The sequence below is a fragment of the Bactrocera latifrons genome, unplaced genomic scaffold, assembly GCF_001853355.1.
Source record: "Bactrocera latifrons isolate USDA-ARS-PBARC rearing strain unplaced genomic scaffold, ASM185335v1 scaffold_615, whole genome shotgun sequence".
NCBI classification, from domain to species: domain Eukaryota; kingdom Metazoa; phylum Arthropoda; class Insecta; order Diptera; family Tephritidae; genus Bactrocera; species Bactrocera latifrons.
Window position 1 is genome coordinate 87264 of NW_017537285.1, and position 18175 is coordinate 105438.

The 18175-nt window shown below is 38.8% G+C and overlaps 1 protein-coding gene across 1 annotated transcript in view; it reads left to right on the forward strand.

The window, feature by feature from the left end:
• Positions 1-18175, forward strand: part of LOC108975127 (structural maintenance of chromosomes protein 3) — a 69846-nt gene that overhangs the window by 43764 nt on the left and 7907 nt on the right. The window contains exon 5 of the mRNA XM_018943427.1: positions 5525-6257. Coding sequence (XP_018798972.1) covers positions 5525-6257 — 733 coding nt within the window. The remainder of the gene's footprint in view (positions 1-5524; positions 6258-18175) is intronic.

The following is an 18175-nucleotide window of genomic DNA, read 5'->3' on the forward strand; positions in this document are numbered from 1 at the left end:
AAATCATCCAATGGGCACGGGAGTCGCATAACACCCTGGATTAGGAGGTGGTAGCTCTTGGTTGCCGCAAGCATGCGGCACCCGGCACCCTGCATTGGCAGTGCCAACTGACACCACCCACACCGGTTGGGGGGTGCCGAATATGCCTTACGACTTAAGCCCCTGCACCACGGCAAGGTGCCTACCATTCGCAGGGGAGCAGGGGGGATGGCACGCCTCCCTGTGGGCAGTCCCTTGTTGTGCCAAGACGAATCCTTCTATCTCCTACTGTGGTTTCAGGTATTCTGGTGAGAAGTATGATCCCAATACATCTGCGCACCGGTGCTGCCTAACTCCTCTCCAATTCCCTTGCTACGCTCTTTTGAGATGTGTTGTCAAAAGCACATTTGATCTCTAGGAAGGCGCAAAACATCACTTCCCCTCCCTAAAGCGAACTCTCTATCTCCGAGGTTATCTGGTACAGTATTGGCCATATGCCTTCTCTGTATGCATGCTACGCAACATATAGGGGTGCAATTTTCAGCGTCTTTGACCTTATTTATGATCTACGATATTTTCCATACTTTTTAGTTAGAAGGAAGTTGGACAATTGGCCTGAAGGATTAAGTCAGTGAATAGACTCTTCCTTCGTACTTGGGATCACCTTCGCGGTCCTCCATATACGCCATTGCGAGGCTATCGATTATCGGCGGAACAAGGTAGAGCAGTAGATCCTGCTATTCCTGTTCTAAAAGCGCTGGAAAGATGCCTTCCACTTCAGAAAACTTGAATTTCTCGAACGAAGCCACTTGATTCAATCCGCAGTAAATAATTGTCTTGCGATTATCCAAACTGAGCGAGATGACTTGTGTTCGACTACAGGTAGACACTGGTCTGCGCCCACAGAAGTGTTGTAGCTTTATCTTCTGCGCTGGTCGTATAAGTCCCGTCACCTCTTTTGATCACTAGTACTGGGTCAGTTTGGCTCTTGCTAGTACCTTATGCAGTCTAGCTGGTTCTGGTGTGGAGGTGACATTTTCACAGAATCTCCCAAAACTTGCCTGCTTTGCAGACCTAATCTCCTTCTTATAAAAGGCTCGTTTGCCCCTATATTCCTCCCAGACCCCCGTACGTTTTGCTTTGTTAAACAATCTCCATACGTTCTTCCTAAGATGTGAGAGTTTGCTTGACGACCAACACAGGTGCGCCTATTTGTGGTCGCCTTTATTGCACAGCTGTAGTGGTATGCGTCTATTATGGACTGGTTTATCCCAGACAACCTGCTTTCCAGTCCTGAAGCCGTAACACTATTATCACTGGTATACCAGTGTGCGTTTCGAGGATTACATATGGGCGGAGTTGCTGACCTCCACCTTAAGCGCGAACCCTATGAATCTATGATGAGGCAAGGCGGGCCTCATTTAGACCCTCCACTGTGAGACCAATCCGTTCACAGGCTCGTTGCTCAAGGTAATGTCAAACACCTCTCTCCTGCTTATTGTGATGAAGATGGGTTCACACCCCACATTCTATATAGCTAAGTTGCTACTTACTATGTATTCAAAGGGAGATTCACCCCGTGTGTTGCAGTACGTACTGCCCCATTACGTGTGATGGGCCTGCAGTACCTCCCCAATCTATCCACAGCCTCTGGGGGTGCTATGGATGCCTCTCCTGGGAACTAGGCTGATGCCAAAACGAAGTCTGTATATTAACAGTCCCTGGCTTGCACCGCAACTACATCCTGCGTCAGGAACTCTGAAATGCAGAAGAAGTCAATGTTGTTCCTGGAGATCCCAGATTTCCTTGTTGGAGACCTCTAACTTTAGACGTAGATTCGCAGGATGCTGAGTTTTTCCGAAGTGAACCTGCTCGCTATGACGGCCTAAGGTTCTCCTATCATACCTCCACGTTGACAATTATTACAGGATCGGTTCAATGAAGAGCCGCTCCTCATCCCCGTCGCCAACCACAGGGTGCCCTAGCCCCCCGAGAAGTTCCTGCGTGGAGGGTAGCTCCCCTCCTTGAACGCAAGTCCTCTTGTCGGTGACTTTCGACGTCGCAGCCTGTCCCGCCTCTCTGGGTTTAGGGGCAACCTCATCCTCTCAGCTTCCTTGCTTCCGGTGGGCGTTGTAGGATTGTATGGCCTCAAGACTTGTACGACTCGTCGTCGATACAAAGATTTAGTCTCTAACCATTGTTCTCGATCATGCTGCTGACTACCCGCCAAGTTGAGTAGTTGTGGCCCAAGTTCTTATTTTTGATCAGACCTAAAGCAAACTCGTACGGCTTACCTGCGCACCTAGGGAGATACATCGTCATGCTGTGCAGGATCGGTGTGTCCTCTCCCCCCTTTTTGCGCAGAGTACGATACCCTTCCAGCCTTTCAACTAAGGAGAACAGTCCACCTGCAACATGCCTGCTTTGAAATCAACTCCATCGAAGTACGCTACGTATTCGGTGCCTCTGAATACCCTTACCATGAGGAGGTCATGAAACACGGTAAGCTCCTCAGACTCCAACGTCTCCGCCGGATAAGTGAGAGGCAGTACAGCCATTCGTATGCCTTTTACAGCATTCGTGCCTCGCGCGAGAGCGGATGCGGTTTGCTGTTACGCACCTTTGTAAGGGACACACTGCTTGGCTCAATGCGGTGAGCTGTCGGGTCCACATTTCTGAAGGTCCGCCACGCAAGAGCCCCATGACGCGATAAACCACGGTTACTTCCCAATTCGGCTCGGTGTTGGGAAAGCTCCGTTCAAATACAGCCGAATTAACCTAATGGCTGCAAATCCTCCAATGGATATGGGAGTCGCATAACACCCTAGGTTAGGAGGTCGCCGCACACATGTAGCTTCTGCCAACCTCCAGGAGAGATGCCAACCAGCATCGCTCTTGAAGGTTGCGAGATGCCGTAAATGCATTGCCAATGCATTGAAAATGTGCCGATGGTGCATTACCGCACTTCTTTGTTCAATAAATTTTTACATAGTAAAAATCAAAGCATTCACTTTTAGAGCCTCGTAAATGACGCTTATCTCAAATAATAATGAGTATGTAAACGTGTAATTTAGCATAGATGTCAGTACTAAAAACTTATAGAAAAAAATTTACCGATTCCAACAACACGCGAAGTATAAATTAAAAATTCACCATTCAATTTGATTACAGTAAGTACATGGTAATGAGGAAAACAGCTTAAATATTTGATTTATTTATAAGAGTTTCCACATATGTTTTGTATTCCACAACATTTGAACAACGCTTGTACAACAGTTGGTACAACCGGTAAGAGTATTGTTGCTATGATTGATGTCCGAGCTTTCATTGAACTTTCCGACCATGCTCTCGCTATCATCAATTGTATTGAGCGATTTTGTGATAAGTTTAATGTGGTTGCCTGACATAGCACAATGAAAATGCTCTGTAGACTCGGGCAGGTCTGCTTTCTGGTCAGATTTCTTTATATTACTACTAGCTGGCCCCGCAGCCGTTGTCCTGCGTGAAATTATGTGTTTTGAAATGAAAAGAAAGTTGAATTTAACATTTTTTGGTTTGTGTTCCGGTGTACAGAAAACATGGTTTTCTAACTCTGTGAAAAACATAACATTTTCAAATTTATGCCACACACAATGAGACTATCCTTATGTTCTGTTGATTGTCACCTCAAATGTAATTTTCACTGGAAACGGAATACGTTTAACTGGCAAATCGTTAGAACTCAAAATAATTCGTAGAATCAAGCATTCTGCCTTCTTGTATTCGATAGCTGCGTTACAATCAGTCGGGTTCCATTACACAGTTTCGGCGCATGAAGATTGCAAAACATAATAATGACAGATCCAACTTTGAGACGCAAATGATACGGTGGCATACCAAGCCTCTCCAAAGTTTTTTTTTAGAAATTCCACTGCTATTAGCGCAAGTTTCCCGGAATTTGACTTTGAACCTTCCGGTTTAAGTCAGTAACATCGGTATTTTTGGCAGCTAACATTGCGCGTGCACTTAATGAATCGTAGTCACGATAATTTGTCCAATGTTCGAACATTCGTGATGAGTTCATCTTTCGTGAATTGATAAACGGCAAATGGAATTGATATCAAACCACCGGAAGTGACCCATTTCCAATTCTTAACGAATACGATATAAAATGTCTTCGGCAATGTCATATTTGTTGGTATCCCATCATTGACGCGGGTTTGAAGGCTGATATGTCAAAATGATCATCGCGAAAAGTGTGCGACCTTCATTTGCATTCGAAGTAGCTATCACATCGTACATCGTTTGATTCCAGTGATTATCATGTTCCAGCAATTGTAATTGATGGCTTGCTTCCCCAAAACTTTCATTCACCATTCACTGTACCCAATGACTCAAATGAAGCTGATCCACGCACATTAATCAATAACAATCGAAGATAGGAAGCCATCATTGTTTTTTCGGATGGATTGTGTAAATTCGTCCTAATGAATTAGTTGAGAACTATTTCTTCGACGATGCATTCCATGTGTAATATTTAATTATCAAGGTATTTCGGAATAGAGCAATTTTCTCGCAAACGGATCACAGACGCAAGTTGAGAAAAATTCGTCAATGTTAATTTTGTTGTTGGCGGTGTTTCCACCGGTTGTACCGTATGTATTCTCTGGGTTGAAATACAGTTTTCAGCCATTCTCCAAATGAACTGTGAGATGCACAACAGTCAGAAAACGTTCATGAATTGCAAAAGTAAATATCTTACAAAGCGCTTTATTGCAGTTCACGTATTCATCGTAACGTACTCAACATTGATATGATGATATGAGTTTTGAATGTGAATCAGACAATAATGGCGAATAAGGTACAATCCATGTGTTGTCAACTTGTTTGAAAAGTCGTGCTGTGACATTGTGACGATCKCTTGCTGATTGACGGCGATCCATAATTCCGCAGGTATGTCATCGCATCCTGGGAGTACTCGGTCATGTGCCTTGGGCTGCCAATGTATCGTAACAAATTTCAATCTGTAATTGATCACTTTGTGTGACACACACATAAAGTTTTCACTGAGTAATTTTCAATAATTTTTTTGTAATAGCGGGTCAAATAATTAAAACTAAAAAAAAAATTTTTTTTTTAAATTGTAAGTGAAGAAGTTACGTTTTGGAATTTTCTAATTTTCCGACTTTTCCTCACGAAAAGCATACGGTCTTTTTATTTCAAAACCTTCCCCGATCCACAGCGAACTACCTCTGAAAATGTCACCAAGATTTTTTCAGCCGTTCTTCAAATGTTACTAACAAACAAACATTCATTCGTTTGTATGGGAAAAAGAGAAGGGCTATTTTTAGGGGCTTTCCGACAATTATTCGAATATTTCTCACCGCAAAAACCATCTTTGAGCCTTAGCGAACATTTAGAACAAATAATTGTCCACATTGGTCCAGGCGTTGTTTAGTTATGCTCTTAGCAACACATTTTGCGATTAATTTTTATATATAAGATTTATGCAATCATATTAATAATTTATGAATATAATGTGTCGTTTTAAAATTGTTATTTTCAGAGTTCAACAAGCAGTTCATCTCCAAAAAACGCTACAATTTGATCTAGAAAATTGTATGCGGAAAGAAAAAGAAGCAGAGGAAAAAATAAATGAGGATGCAAAGAAAATGGAGAAATGGACGTCGAAAGAAATTTTACTTAATCAAAAACTTGACGAATGTGCAGAAAAAATTGCAAGTTTAGGTGCTTTACCCCAAGTTGATGGTGTTTATAGTAAAATGTCATTAAAATCTCTGTTTAAAGAACTAGAAAAAGCAAACCAGCATCTTAAGAAATATAACCACGTGAACAAAAAAGCTTTAGATCAATTTCTAAGTTTTTCAGAGCAAAAAGAAAAATTATATAAACGAAAGGATGAATTGGATATAGGAGATCAAAAAATACGTGAACTAATGAAGACGCTTGAAATGCAAAAAGTTGAAGCCATTCAATTTACATTTAAGCAAGTTGCCCAAAATTTTACTAAAGTATTTAAGAAATTGGTACCACAAGGGGCAGGTTACTTGATACTAAAAACTAAGGACAGTGACGATGAAAGAGATGATAAAGAAGTAGCGAATTCTGATGCCTTTACTGGAATTGGTATTCGAGTCTCCTTCACAGGAGTGGACGCTGAAATGCGAGAAATGAATCAATTATCTGGAGGTCAAAAATCATTGGTTGCACTGGCATTGATTTTTGCAATTCAAAAATGTGATCCAGCCCCTTTTTATTTATTTGATGAAATTGATCAGGTAATTAACTGTTATTAACATGATAGCTCAACTGATATTTTAAATGCTTGCATAGTAAGCTAACAGGCACGTTTTCACGCGATGCAATATAAATATAAGCTTAGGTGCGGCCGAACATTTTATAAACAAAGTTTGTAAGGGCCAACGTCGCGGTACAAGTTTGAAGTGTTGTGCAAAATATTATTTAAAATAAGTAAGTTAGGACGATTTTACGCATTATAGAGATGGAGCTAGAAAAATTGATATGGAATTAGTGGTTTTTAAGGTATGTTATATGGAACCTATTAGTGGGTTTAAAAGTCTAAACCGTAAATGCCCCTCCATACTGTTCTTTTTTTTACCAGTTACAGTTTTTTTTATCCTAATTTGTGGCTTAGTTACTGAACTTTATAATTTGTCCATTGTGAGCCTCAGAGTGCCAGGCCATATGTTCACCATGTTTTATCAAGATGTCTAAATTTTTCTCTATATTCCTACGCACAGACATATGGACGGACAGACATCAGGAATTCAACTTGACATTCTTTGTGCTCAGTACATTTGATGCATAACTTTACCTGAATATAACTCTACATTTTTACAAAAATAGAACCGGGAAATAATAATGTAAGTATTTTTAGGTCAATATTGTTGTCAGATTATATTAAAAATAATTTCTCTCTTTGAAGTTTGAAGTGCTTTGAAAGCGTTGTTACAGAGTATTATAGTTTTGTTCACCTAACGGTTGTACGTATAGTATAAAACTAAACGCRATAGATATAGGGTTATATATATATATGATCAGGGTGAAGAGAAAAGTTGAAATCCGGTTGACTGTATGTCTGTCCGTCTGTCCTTAGTACAAACCCACAAATCGCCATTAACCGATAACCTATAAAGTGTCATAACTAGTCAATAAATTAAGATATAAAACTGTAATTTGGAACAGGGGATCGCAGTAGCAAGGGGCATCTGTGAATAAAAATTTTGAAAAAATGGGAATAATATGTTTAATGTGCATATCTCTTAAACTACTAAAGCTACAATTTCGCCCAAGATGGATGAAATCGGATGAAAACCCCCCTCACTCTCCATATAACGGTACTGTGCAAAACTACTTAAAGAGCGATGAATATATGCCCCAGAAGCGTAAAAATTTTCCGCTGAGATGGAATGATAAGGCTTTATAAGACTTTGATAAAAATTGCATGATGGGCGTGCACCGCTCACTTTTTGGTGAAATCTCATGTCTCGGGACTCGGCCAACAGATTTCGATAAAATTTTGAATGTTGCATGATGAAATGAGCGATAATGTATGTATAGTACGTATGACCTAAACAACTAAAGCTAAACAACGAAGTACGCTTAGAGCAACTATAATAAAAGCTCCTACCAACAGAGTGCAAATCGATGAAATTGGATGATAATTCAGCCCACTCCCACTATAACGGTACAGTTAAAAATTACTAAAAACGCGATACATCAATAAGTAAACAAGCCAGAGACATTATATTTTCCGAGACGGTATGAGAGGCCTTCACAGGAGCCGAAGTTAAAATTTGACAATGGGCATGGCGCCCTCCTTTAAGTGAAATCACAAGTCTTGGGACTTCCTCGACCAATTTCAACCAAATTCGGTACATAGAGTTCCTCTAACATTCCTATGTTACGATGTGAAAAGGAGCGAAATCAGGATACAACCACGCCTACTTCCCATATAACAATTTTAATTTTCGTTTGGTTATTTTACTTTGTGGTATATAATTCAAGAAGCAAATATCGAGAAAAACTTTACACAAAAAGTGCCTTTGAAGTATGTCACCTTATGATAACGAATTTTCCAAATCCAATCAAAACTGTTAATGCTCCTAGGTACCGAATAAGTGAATTCCAGTGTCTATAGTTGACATTTTACCGGTCAATGTGTGAAATATATAATTAAAATTTGGAGAGAATCCTTTCTGATAATTCTATGTATGTGGGATTTTCAAACTTCCGGGTGACTATACCGCATATATCGGCCAATATGTGAGTTTTCTTAATAAAATTTAGAGAGCGTATTTTTCAAATAATGGTTTATATTTGTGCTTAGAATGAAAAAATCGGCTGAAAACTAGGGCAAGACGGTTATAAGGGGGTTTTTCAATGAGATTTAAATAAAGCAAACCTAGATTAGGGTATCAATGAAATTATTTTTTCCTATGAAAGTACATCGATGTCATTAATTTCAGAAGTTCAGACGGAAACCCAATTTTCGACGGTTTTTAAGCATAACTCGGCCGATACTGCTGCAATTTCACATTCGATATTCACACGAATTTCATCAATCGTCGCGGGCTTGTTGGCATAGACCGTAGACTTGACGTAGTCTCACAGGAAATAGTCTAACGGCGTCAAATCGCATGACTGAGCCAATTCGTGAGATAGCACGTTCACTAAACTTGGTTTTCAATAAATCGATTGTGATATTCGCTGTGTGGCTTGTGGCAGCGTCCTATTGATACCAGATATTGTCCAAGTCCACATCATCCAATTCGGGCCAAAAATATTCACAGTAATGTGCCGGTCCTGATCTTCACGGATGATGACGCCACCGGTCCATAAACCACACCAAACCATATTTTTTTGGAATTCAATGGTAACTCATGCATGTGAATTGCTGCCGACCAATAACGTATATTTTCCTTATACAGCGAGTTTTGTCACAATAGGTATGATTATAGCTTTTGCTGTTTTGTGAGATAAATTACAATTCAAAATAGGCTTCTTCTGTGTCGATCCAGCGCTGCCAGCGCATTCTCCTATTTCGGAGATCCGAAATGCTTGCTGCTTGGATCTCCTCTGCCGGCGTGTGCCACTCGGAAGATTGCCTCTTTGCCTCGAAATCATACACAAAGATCCATTACTCGTAACCTGTGATTACGTTACTAAAAAAATTAGGGGTAACTTTCATACATTAAAATTTTCTGGCACACTTCCATTCCCCGCAATTTCTGGTCGTCAGTGAGCACTTTTGGGACCATCTTCGCGCACACCTTGCCTAGTTCAAGTGCTCCGTCACAATGTCATGAATCACTGATTTTGATAAATTTAATATCTGTGCAATTAAACGAATACTTAGTCCACAGTCTGAGTTCAAAACTTTGCACACACATGTCACATTATCGGTGTTTGTCGAAGTCGCAGGTCTCCCAGCACGGTCTTCATTAACGACCTCTTTCCGGCCCTCCAAAAAGGCCTGGTGCTACCGAAACACACCACTTCTTGGTAAAGCAAAATCCGGGTAAACCTGCTTGATCATATCGGCAATATTACGATTCTCTTGGCGCCGCGATGTATACACATATACCTTCCTCAGACTCATAGTTTACGAGATATTTGTGCCTTCGACCGCGCTTCAAAACAAAAAAAAAAAAAAAAAAAAATAACTCTGATCTCCAACAGTGCAGAAAGTAGTTCGACATATTTTTTTATCTTTATCAAATAACATAAGATACAAAAACCATTTGTACCATTTTCTTTATATATGTTAAACAGAAAATTTTTTAATAGTTGTTTCAAAACACAATATGTGGCAACACTGGTATTTGTCATGAAATGTAAAGAAAAACAAAACAAAATAAGAGTGAATTGCATATAAAATTGTCTCTATCACTGATTTACTGAGTTTCACACAGAATTTAATTTTCGCGCAATGATGTAGGCCAAGATCTTTTTGCAAAATTCGCCACAACGGCGACCCAGAGATGTCTCACTGGAACGGGAACATTATGTACTGTGCCTAGGGATTTAAGTTTTTCCACTAGATGCTCAATTGTTGATCTGACAGTACTCTTAAGGTTGAGACCACTGACTCCGATTTTCAATAGCAAATTTTAATAATTTCGATTCGTTGTTGTATCGGATATCTTTCCATGTTGAAATGGCAAACCTTACTGAAGAGAAATGTCAAAAGAGCGCGGAAAAAATATGGCGTCGTTTTCTGTTAGGGGCAATTATGTGAATTTGGGTCATGATGATATAAAATAAAAAGTATTTAAGCCTCATAAAGTGACGTAATTACGTTCTTTTAGTACGTGCTACGTCTTTGTCTACCCCTGTACGTGAGTAAAAATATAATTTCTCCGTTTTTCGAAGTTAATATCGAAATATTTGCCTTCAAGCTAGCTTATTTCAAATATCTTTATTAATTATAGTATGTAAATTACAAAAAAATTCGTAACACACCCAAATAAAAACAATTTTGTCTATCAATGAAAATGTGTTTTTGAGTGATTACTGAAAACAAATAAATTGCAAATCATTCAAAATTATGAAAATACAAACGAGAAATTCATGAAACAAATTTTTTTTTTTTGTTTTGACATTATGTATCAAAAGTTTTTTGCAAGAAGTAGTGCCAGAGAACGTGTATTATAAAGAAGGTTCAATTGCGGACAGGCTTGTGAATTATTAAAAGCTAACAAGATTTTATTAGTGGATTTCAGCACTATCGACACGGAAAGCAACATTTTAACAGTAATGAGTGAACAGAGCTGCGCATTGGTCGAAATTTATGTTCAGAAAAGTACATACATTGCTATTATTATTATTATTAGACATATGTACATGTGTATTCTGGACATTTGCTCTTTTGTTATACGTTTACATGCAATTATATCAATTGATATTAATATTATTCTTGTGAATGCATGCAAAATTGATAATACTATAGTTAAACTATGCATTTTTGTAGTTAACGTGTAAAAATAAAAGCTACTTTTTAAATATTTATTATCTTTGATAAAACATATAATATAATTCCATTAGTATGTAAATATGCCATATATTGCCCTTAAAAACTACAAATATTTCTCTACAAAAACACATAATCAAATAATCGGTCACCAGCGTCGACCGATGAGACGGCGCATTATGGTGCAAAAACGTCAACTTTCATTTTCGCGATATTCGGGCCGAACACGTTGAATACGGCGCACCAAACGTTTCAAAACTCCAAGGTTAAATATCTCCATTTTCCAGCTCCAAGTTGATCACTCTTTCGCTCTTTCTTTGCCATTCCTTCCTTCTAAGCTCTATTAGGGCTGTCGCGCTCCATTCTCTAACAAATTTCCAAACCTGCTGGGAACGTAACATGTGTGGTACAATATTTCAGGGGTTAGCCGCTCTGAGAGAAGTTGCTCTAACTCCTCTCTTTCATCTTTATAACGGGGGCACAGAAAGAAAATGTGCCGCGCGCTCTCATTCCCGTTTCCGCAAAAAGAGCAGTTAACCCATCGTCATGTCCATATTTGTGTAAATATTCTCTGAAGCAGCAGTGCCCAGCCAGGAACTGCGTCAAGTAATAGTCAGTTTCTCCGTGATTTCTTTCTACCCACACCTGCACGTTTCTGATCTTGAACTTGTGTGTCCATCTAATGTTTGTTGTTTTGTCCCATCGTTTCTGCCACTTATTAAGGCTGGTTTGTCTTTCTTGCTGCTTATCTCGTTTATTTAGTCGTCTACCCGCGTTTTTCGCTTTGTTATAAAGTCTTTTTTAGCTCCATCGCCATAGTATCTGGAGGCATGATACCTGAAATAATTCCAGCCGCTTCGTGTGACACAGTCTGGAAAGTGCAAGCTACCTTGATTGCACTTAACCGAATTTCTGCTTTTGCCGTTTATGGAAATAAGGCCGTGTATAAGGGAATACTCCCTCTCGTAAGCATTGCGTATAGGCTTCCGTAAATGGGGTGGGTTTATATTTAATAGCGAGTTTCAGTTCCTTATTCGGTATGCCTTCTAGGCCTGATGCTTTAGTATTTTCGAATCTCTCTGCTGCTTCAATAGTTTCTTGGCCAGTAACTAGTGCGGTTGTAGCTTCTTTTATTTGCTGCCTTTGTAGCAATTGCGTTGGAAAAAGCGTTTGGACAACCGCTTCAATAGTCTAGGGCATGTAGGCGCTTGTCCTTTATGGTCTTTAAACTTTGACATGACGATTTTGTATGCAGCTCCCCATGGGTGTACTTCGACCTTGTTGCATAGCTCTTTAAAACAACAGGCTTTGCTCTTCTTTATAGATTTCTTCAGTTCATTTTAGGCATTCAGCCTTCTGTTCTATGTCCATAGCGCAGTTCGGATTGTCATCTAACATTATTTTGTAGATATCCTCATCAAGTGCTTCGGCTTTCCAGCCTCTGGTTTGAACCTTTTTAAGAGACTTAGGCATTTTGTGTGTTTTGTCGATTTCAACCAGAATTGCCAAGTAGTCACTGTGTGTGTAAGGGTCGCTCACTTGCTATGTACGCGACCGCACGGTTTTCAGTACCGAAAAAGCTTTCAGAAGGGTTTCTCCTCGTCTATTTATGTACGCGTTACCCCACTCCACTGCCCATGCATTGAAGTCACCTGCTACTATGTTCATTGTGGTGTTCAAAACTTCTCGTACTAGATTATTGATGATTCTTTCATATTCATCTTATGCGAGGGTTCGCGGAATGTAGTAACTATAAAAGTTTATTTCGCAGATTTTTGCCGGCGGCAGGCTTGTCCTTTTAGTGGCATTTCTTGGAACACGTGCCTGTGTAGAAAGCACAAATAGCCGCTCTGCCCGTTAGGTCGGAGGCCCAGGGTACTGTGCTAATGTTTTCTGCTCAAACACTGTATGTGCAAGTAGGTTTTGAGCTGCTTCGCAGTGGTTGAGGTTGAGCTGTAGAACTCTCATATTTTGGCTCTTTTGCACGCTTCTTGGTAGAGAGGACATTTCTTGCTACCTATCTGATGGTCATACTTCTCATTTCCTTGTTTTTTACATGCAATTCAAGACGGCTCCTTGCTGTATGTCTTTGCGAAGTGACATTTATCCCCACATTTGAGGCAGCACTGACTCCTATCTTCTGAGTTTTTGCAGGTTGTCGCCAGGTTTTCATATTCCAAACATCGGAAGCATTTTTTAAGGTTAGGCTTCTCCCTAATTCTACACACAACCCATCCTATTGAATATGATTGAGCCTTTATCAAAATCCTCTAGTTTTGATATTTGCGTACGAATAGCATTGGCAATGTCTTCCTCTTCGGTTATTTCATCCAGATCCCAGATTTCCACAGTGGTCTCACTCGTTAGTACTTTAATTTTGGCTTGATCAAAAAGCACTTTGCCTATTTCGCTGGTGTAGTCGATGCTTACATATATGCTGTATTCTTTTTCTTTTTTATTTCTGTCCAGCCATCTTGTTTTCCCTGTGTCTTTCCTTTGTTAATTGAAATTAACGTATTTACATTTTCCTCGTTATTTTTAGCCTTCTTTGGTTCTTCTCCATGGGTGGTTTTATTCCTTTTTGGAAAAGTCTGTCTTTTCGCCTGTTTTTCCTCGCCAGGTCTTTTAGGCGTTATTTCCGTTGTTACGGGCATATTTAGAATATTCCGTCTTGCATCCTTGCTCTTCTGGTATTCCTCTAACTTTTTTTCGTCCATCTTCGTTATATTACCAACGAGGTCCCTAAGATTGTTGTAGATTGTTCGCTGCTGTGGGTGCATCAAATCTCTCTTTTTCATTTCTTCACCAAGCTCCGTCATGTAGTCGCCGCGAAGTTTTACCGCCTTCGCTTGCGGCGTGCTGTCTTGCAGCGCCGGCGACAATCTTGTCCGCGTCGGTTTTTATACGCCTAGCATCTTAATTGGAGATCTCCTAAGTCGCGATGACCGCTTGAATAGATCTATTTCCATTACAGGTGTCCTTTGCTAGTCAGGGGGCCGGGCCAAAATAAACAGGAGTGGGTGTACCCTTGGTGGCTATGCACCTGCCCCAGTTTCCTGAGGCCTGTTCTTCGCTTTACTGGTCCCGGAAAAGACGGACGAACCAGAGCTCGCCCGGAACAACGCACGCACTAATCTTACGCCCAATGCACGCTCCTTGACCAGAGCCTGAAGGCAATGGTTACTGTTGGACACCGCGGCTAACACCTTGTTAGAGCAAGCTCACATCACCCTATCCATCTCGGCAGCAGAGAAGTCTGAAAAGATTTAAAAGGACTTCCAGTGCGCCGCGTTGTACATCGGTCAAAAAAAACTTTATCAGCCACACCTAACATGGTGAACAGACGCTGACCAGAAATCCGCTCATAGTGAGTCCCTCGCGCCTAGATTTTTATATTACCCACCATGCTCATGCGTGATAGAGGGGACACTTTTTTAGAGGCGGCATCGACTCGCCTCTGTCGCAAAGGTGTCATCAGTTTAGCTAGCTTTTATACCGCTACCTCCACTCCTGCCGCTCCGCGTCGGGGGTTGCTTATTCGTCATGGCTTATTCGCGGCTATCCGCGACCTGCCTCATTTTCGCGCCGGTAACACAAACATATTGACACTTAAAACGCATTAACTTCACTTCCAATCGATGACTTGTCATGAAATTCTCACTGGACAATCGATAAAGATAACAAGATCTAATGCACCTGTTGACATAGATTGCGCCACTAGGTGGCGGTAGATTCAAAAAGTTCTGTTTACTTTGGAACGCACCTTGTAAAAGCAGACATCATTACATCTAGCTGAGCATGCATTTGCCTACAAGCGTCTTTTCGCGACGATGGCAAAAGCTAAAAATCTTAAATGGAATATATTTATAAAATTTCTAAAAGCAAAAGTGACAATCCTGCAAATATAAGTATTCAAATATATTAGAATAAAATTGACAACATAGTTTATTTGTCGACTTCTAAGACAAGAAATGTTTCAAAGAAAATATTCAAAGTTCCCGGTTAGTAGTACTCCACTTAAGTGCCAATTTCTATTAACTGCCTGTATCTTGCTGCAACTCACGTTTTTTTTTTTTAAATTCATAGAAATTATTTTTTAAGTACGACTTGTTAAGTATCCGCAGTCGCTTGTGTAGGATACATTTTTTTTATTTTTAACAAACCACAAAATCTGTATCTTTGATTGTGGCACATAACCGGAATTGACTGTATTTGTCAAGGAATGTGAAAATAAATTTTGTAATTCTAAAATATTTTTACGCGGCTAGCAAAAATTGTGGTCGATATGTATGCAAACTTACACATACGCATTTACACTGGTTTGTAAGCGAAGCTGTTACAGCGGCAAGGAAAGTGGTGACAATCGGMGGTTTATTTATTTTTTTCAGCCCAGCTCAAATTTTCTACCAATAACACAATGTTGTGACACTTTGTCCTCGGAAAAATCCTTCAACACATTGACTTTTTGACAAAACGTGAGGTTCGGCCATTGATTGTCCGTGACAACAGAGATTATATATATTTACATACAAAGTTGTGTGTAGACAATTTACAAACATTATGCGTATTCAAATTTGTTTACATGCACACAAAAGTACATATGCATGTGAACACGTGAACTTTATGCGTATGGTTTTTTAAAATCTGTTTACATGTACACATAATTACATGCATATGTGACTCGACGGATAAATAAATACATATATATATATTCTCATATACACTTAACTTATCAAACCTATATTTATTAAATATTTAGTTAATAATACAAATATGACTATAATATATTTCAACAGATTTAATGGAATTCATTATTAAATAGGTCAAATTGAGAAAAACATAAAGATGCGTATAACTAATTAACAACGCTTTCTTGTTTTTTGGAAAAATGCTATTGTTTCGGTTTTAAAGTTAATATATGGTTGAAAACACATTACTGTCAAGCACGGCTTGACATCTGCGAGGCATTGACTCCCCTAAACTTTTGCAGATATTCTTCGGAATATGATTCCATTCTGGTTGAACCTTTTCGTATAATTCCTGAAAACTTCCAACTTTATGGGAACGAATTCTTTTCTTCAAATGTGTCCAAAGATTTTCGATTGGCTTTAGGTCGGGGCTGCATGAAGGCCAGTCACCATGTTTTCCTGAAATCAGTGCTTTGTAGCACGCGCAGTATGTTTCGGGTCGTTATCCTGCGGGTAAATCCACGTTACAGGCATATTATCATCAGCATATGGTAACATTGCGTTGTTCATGATAGATATGTATTTAAACTGGTCCATACACCCATCGATTTTATAAATAGGCCCAACACCTCGCCACGACATGGCACCCCAAATCGTTATACAGCCACCACCATGTTTTAAAGTTGGCCAAGTGTATTTGGGGTCCAACTCCTGCCATCGAGGCCTGCGGACATATGCTTTCCGTTTGGTGATATTTAGATATGGAGATATTTCAACTTTCCCTCTCCTTGTGCTGTAACCGTACAGCTCTAGGATCCTATCACAAGATTACCCATTACCCCTTACCCATTTTTTTTTTCAATAAAATGATTTATTTTCTTAATAGTAACCTATTTCAATCAAAATATCTTTACCTGAACACAACTAAGAAATCTTAAGGATTCAACACGCGTTGTTAATTATATGCACGACAGTTTTACTCACTTCTGCATAACGACCTCAACTGTTTCAGAATACTTTCATAGAAGAGAATTCCAAAAAAAAAAAAAAAAAATATATATATATAYATATATATATATATATATATATAATACATATAATTTATAAGGACAAGTCGTTGTTAATTAGTTGCACGCATCTGTATATACTTATTTGCTTTGATATAAAATATATTGAGAATATCTATAAATTATATCCATAGTCGTTTACGCATTCTAAATAAGCGAATTCGTAAGCGTACATTTCTAAACATTGAAATTAGCATTACTTTTCTCATTAAACACTGAAAATGCTCAATTCTGCTATTTTCGACCCCCTCATGTTAAATGTAGGTGAAATCCGCAAATAATATTTTTGCAATGAAATCCTCTAATCGAAACGATTACCTCTCCAAACAGAGGAACGTTTCGACAATCGGCACACCATGGACCTTCTCTATAATACAATTAAAAAACAAAAGTTGAAATCGTTTTTCGGCTGTTTAGTGGAGATTTCATTACAGAAAAAGCTACCTGTATTGATTTTTATTTCAAACTTTGACTTGGGTATAATTTTCTTATTGAAAATTAGGGGGTTAGATTTTAAGCCATATGTAAGGTTTCCACGTTCGTATTTTAAGAGAGAAGTTAAAAAAATATTTTTTTGTGAATTTATTTTTAAAATATGGACTGAATAATTTTATTCTTTGTACATTATTGAGTACACTTTTGACAATATAGGGTAATTTTTTTTCGTCACTTCTTTAGTCCATAAACTTTAGACGCGTTTTTTCTCAAAACTACTTCTTAAAACTGCGTGTTCACTGTAATTTCTAAACTACTTGATTTCATTTCAAACTTTGACTGTAACTCTAATATTTGATTATAATTAGACAAATTTTTCTGTGCTTTTTATTTTCGGATATTTTCCAGCCGAGTTATGGTGAACTCCGCAAATTGTCTGAATAGAATTACTCAATCCATATTTAAGAAATAAATTCGCAAAAAAAAGTATTTTTTTATATCTTCAAACCCCTCCCTTAAATAAAAAAATATAATGTATTTGTTACCTATGCGTACGACATAACAAGACAAGTTTATACTAAATTTCGAGAAAAAAGTATGTAACAAAATATATAATTTTTTTTATTTATGAGTTTTGTCTGAGCGAAAACGAGATAAACTTTTTTCAACACTTAAAAATCCAACCACATTATTTGTTGCTTTATCTTCCGTTTCCTATGGTTTCATCCTCCTATTCTTCTTGTGTTTTCTCATCTTTGTACGAATAATGACTGGTAAATGAAACATGTGGCAAAAACGACTCGCTATATGGTTTTTATACTCTCGCAACAAAGTTGCTAAAGAGAGTATTATAGTTTTGTTCACATAACGGTTTTTTGTAAATCCTAAAACTAAACGAGTCAGATATAGGGTTATATATACCAAAGTGATCAGGGTGACGAGTAGARTTGAAATCCGGATGTCTGTCTGTCCGTCCGTCCGTGCAAGCTGTAACTTGAGTAAAAATTGAGATA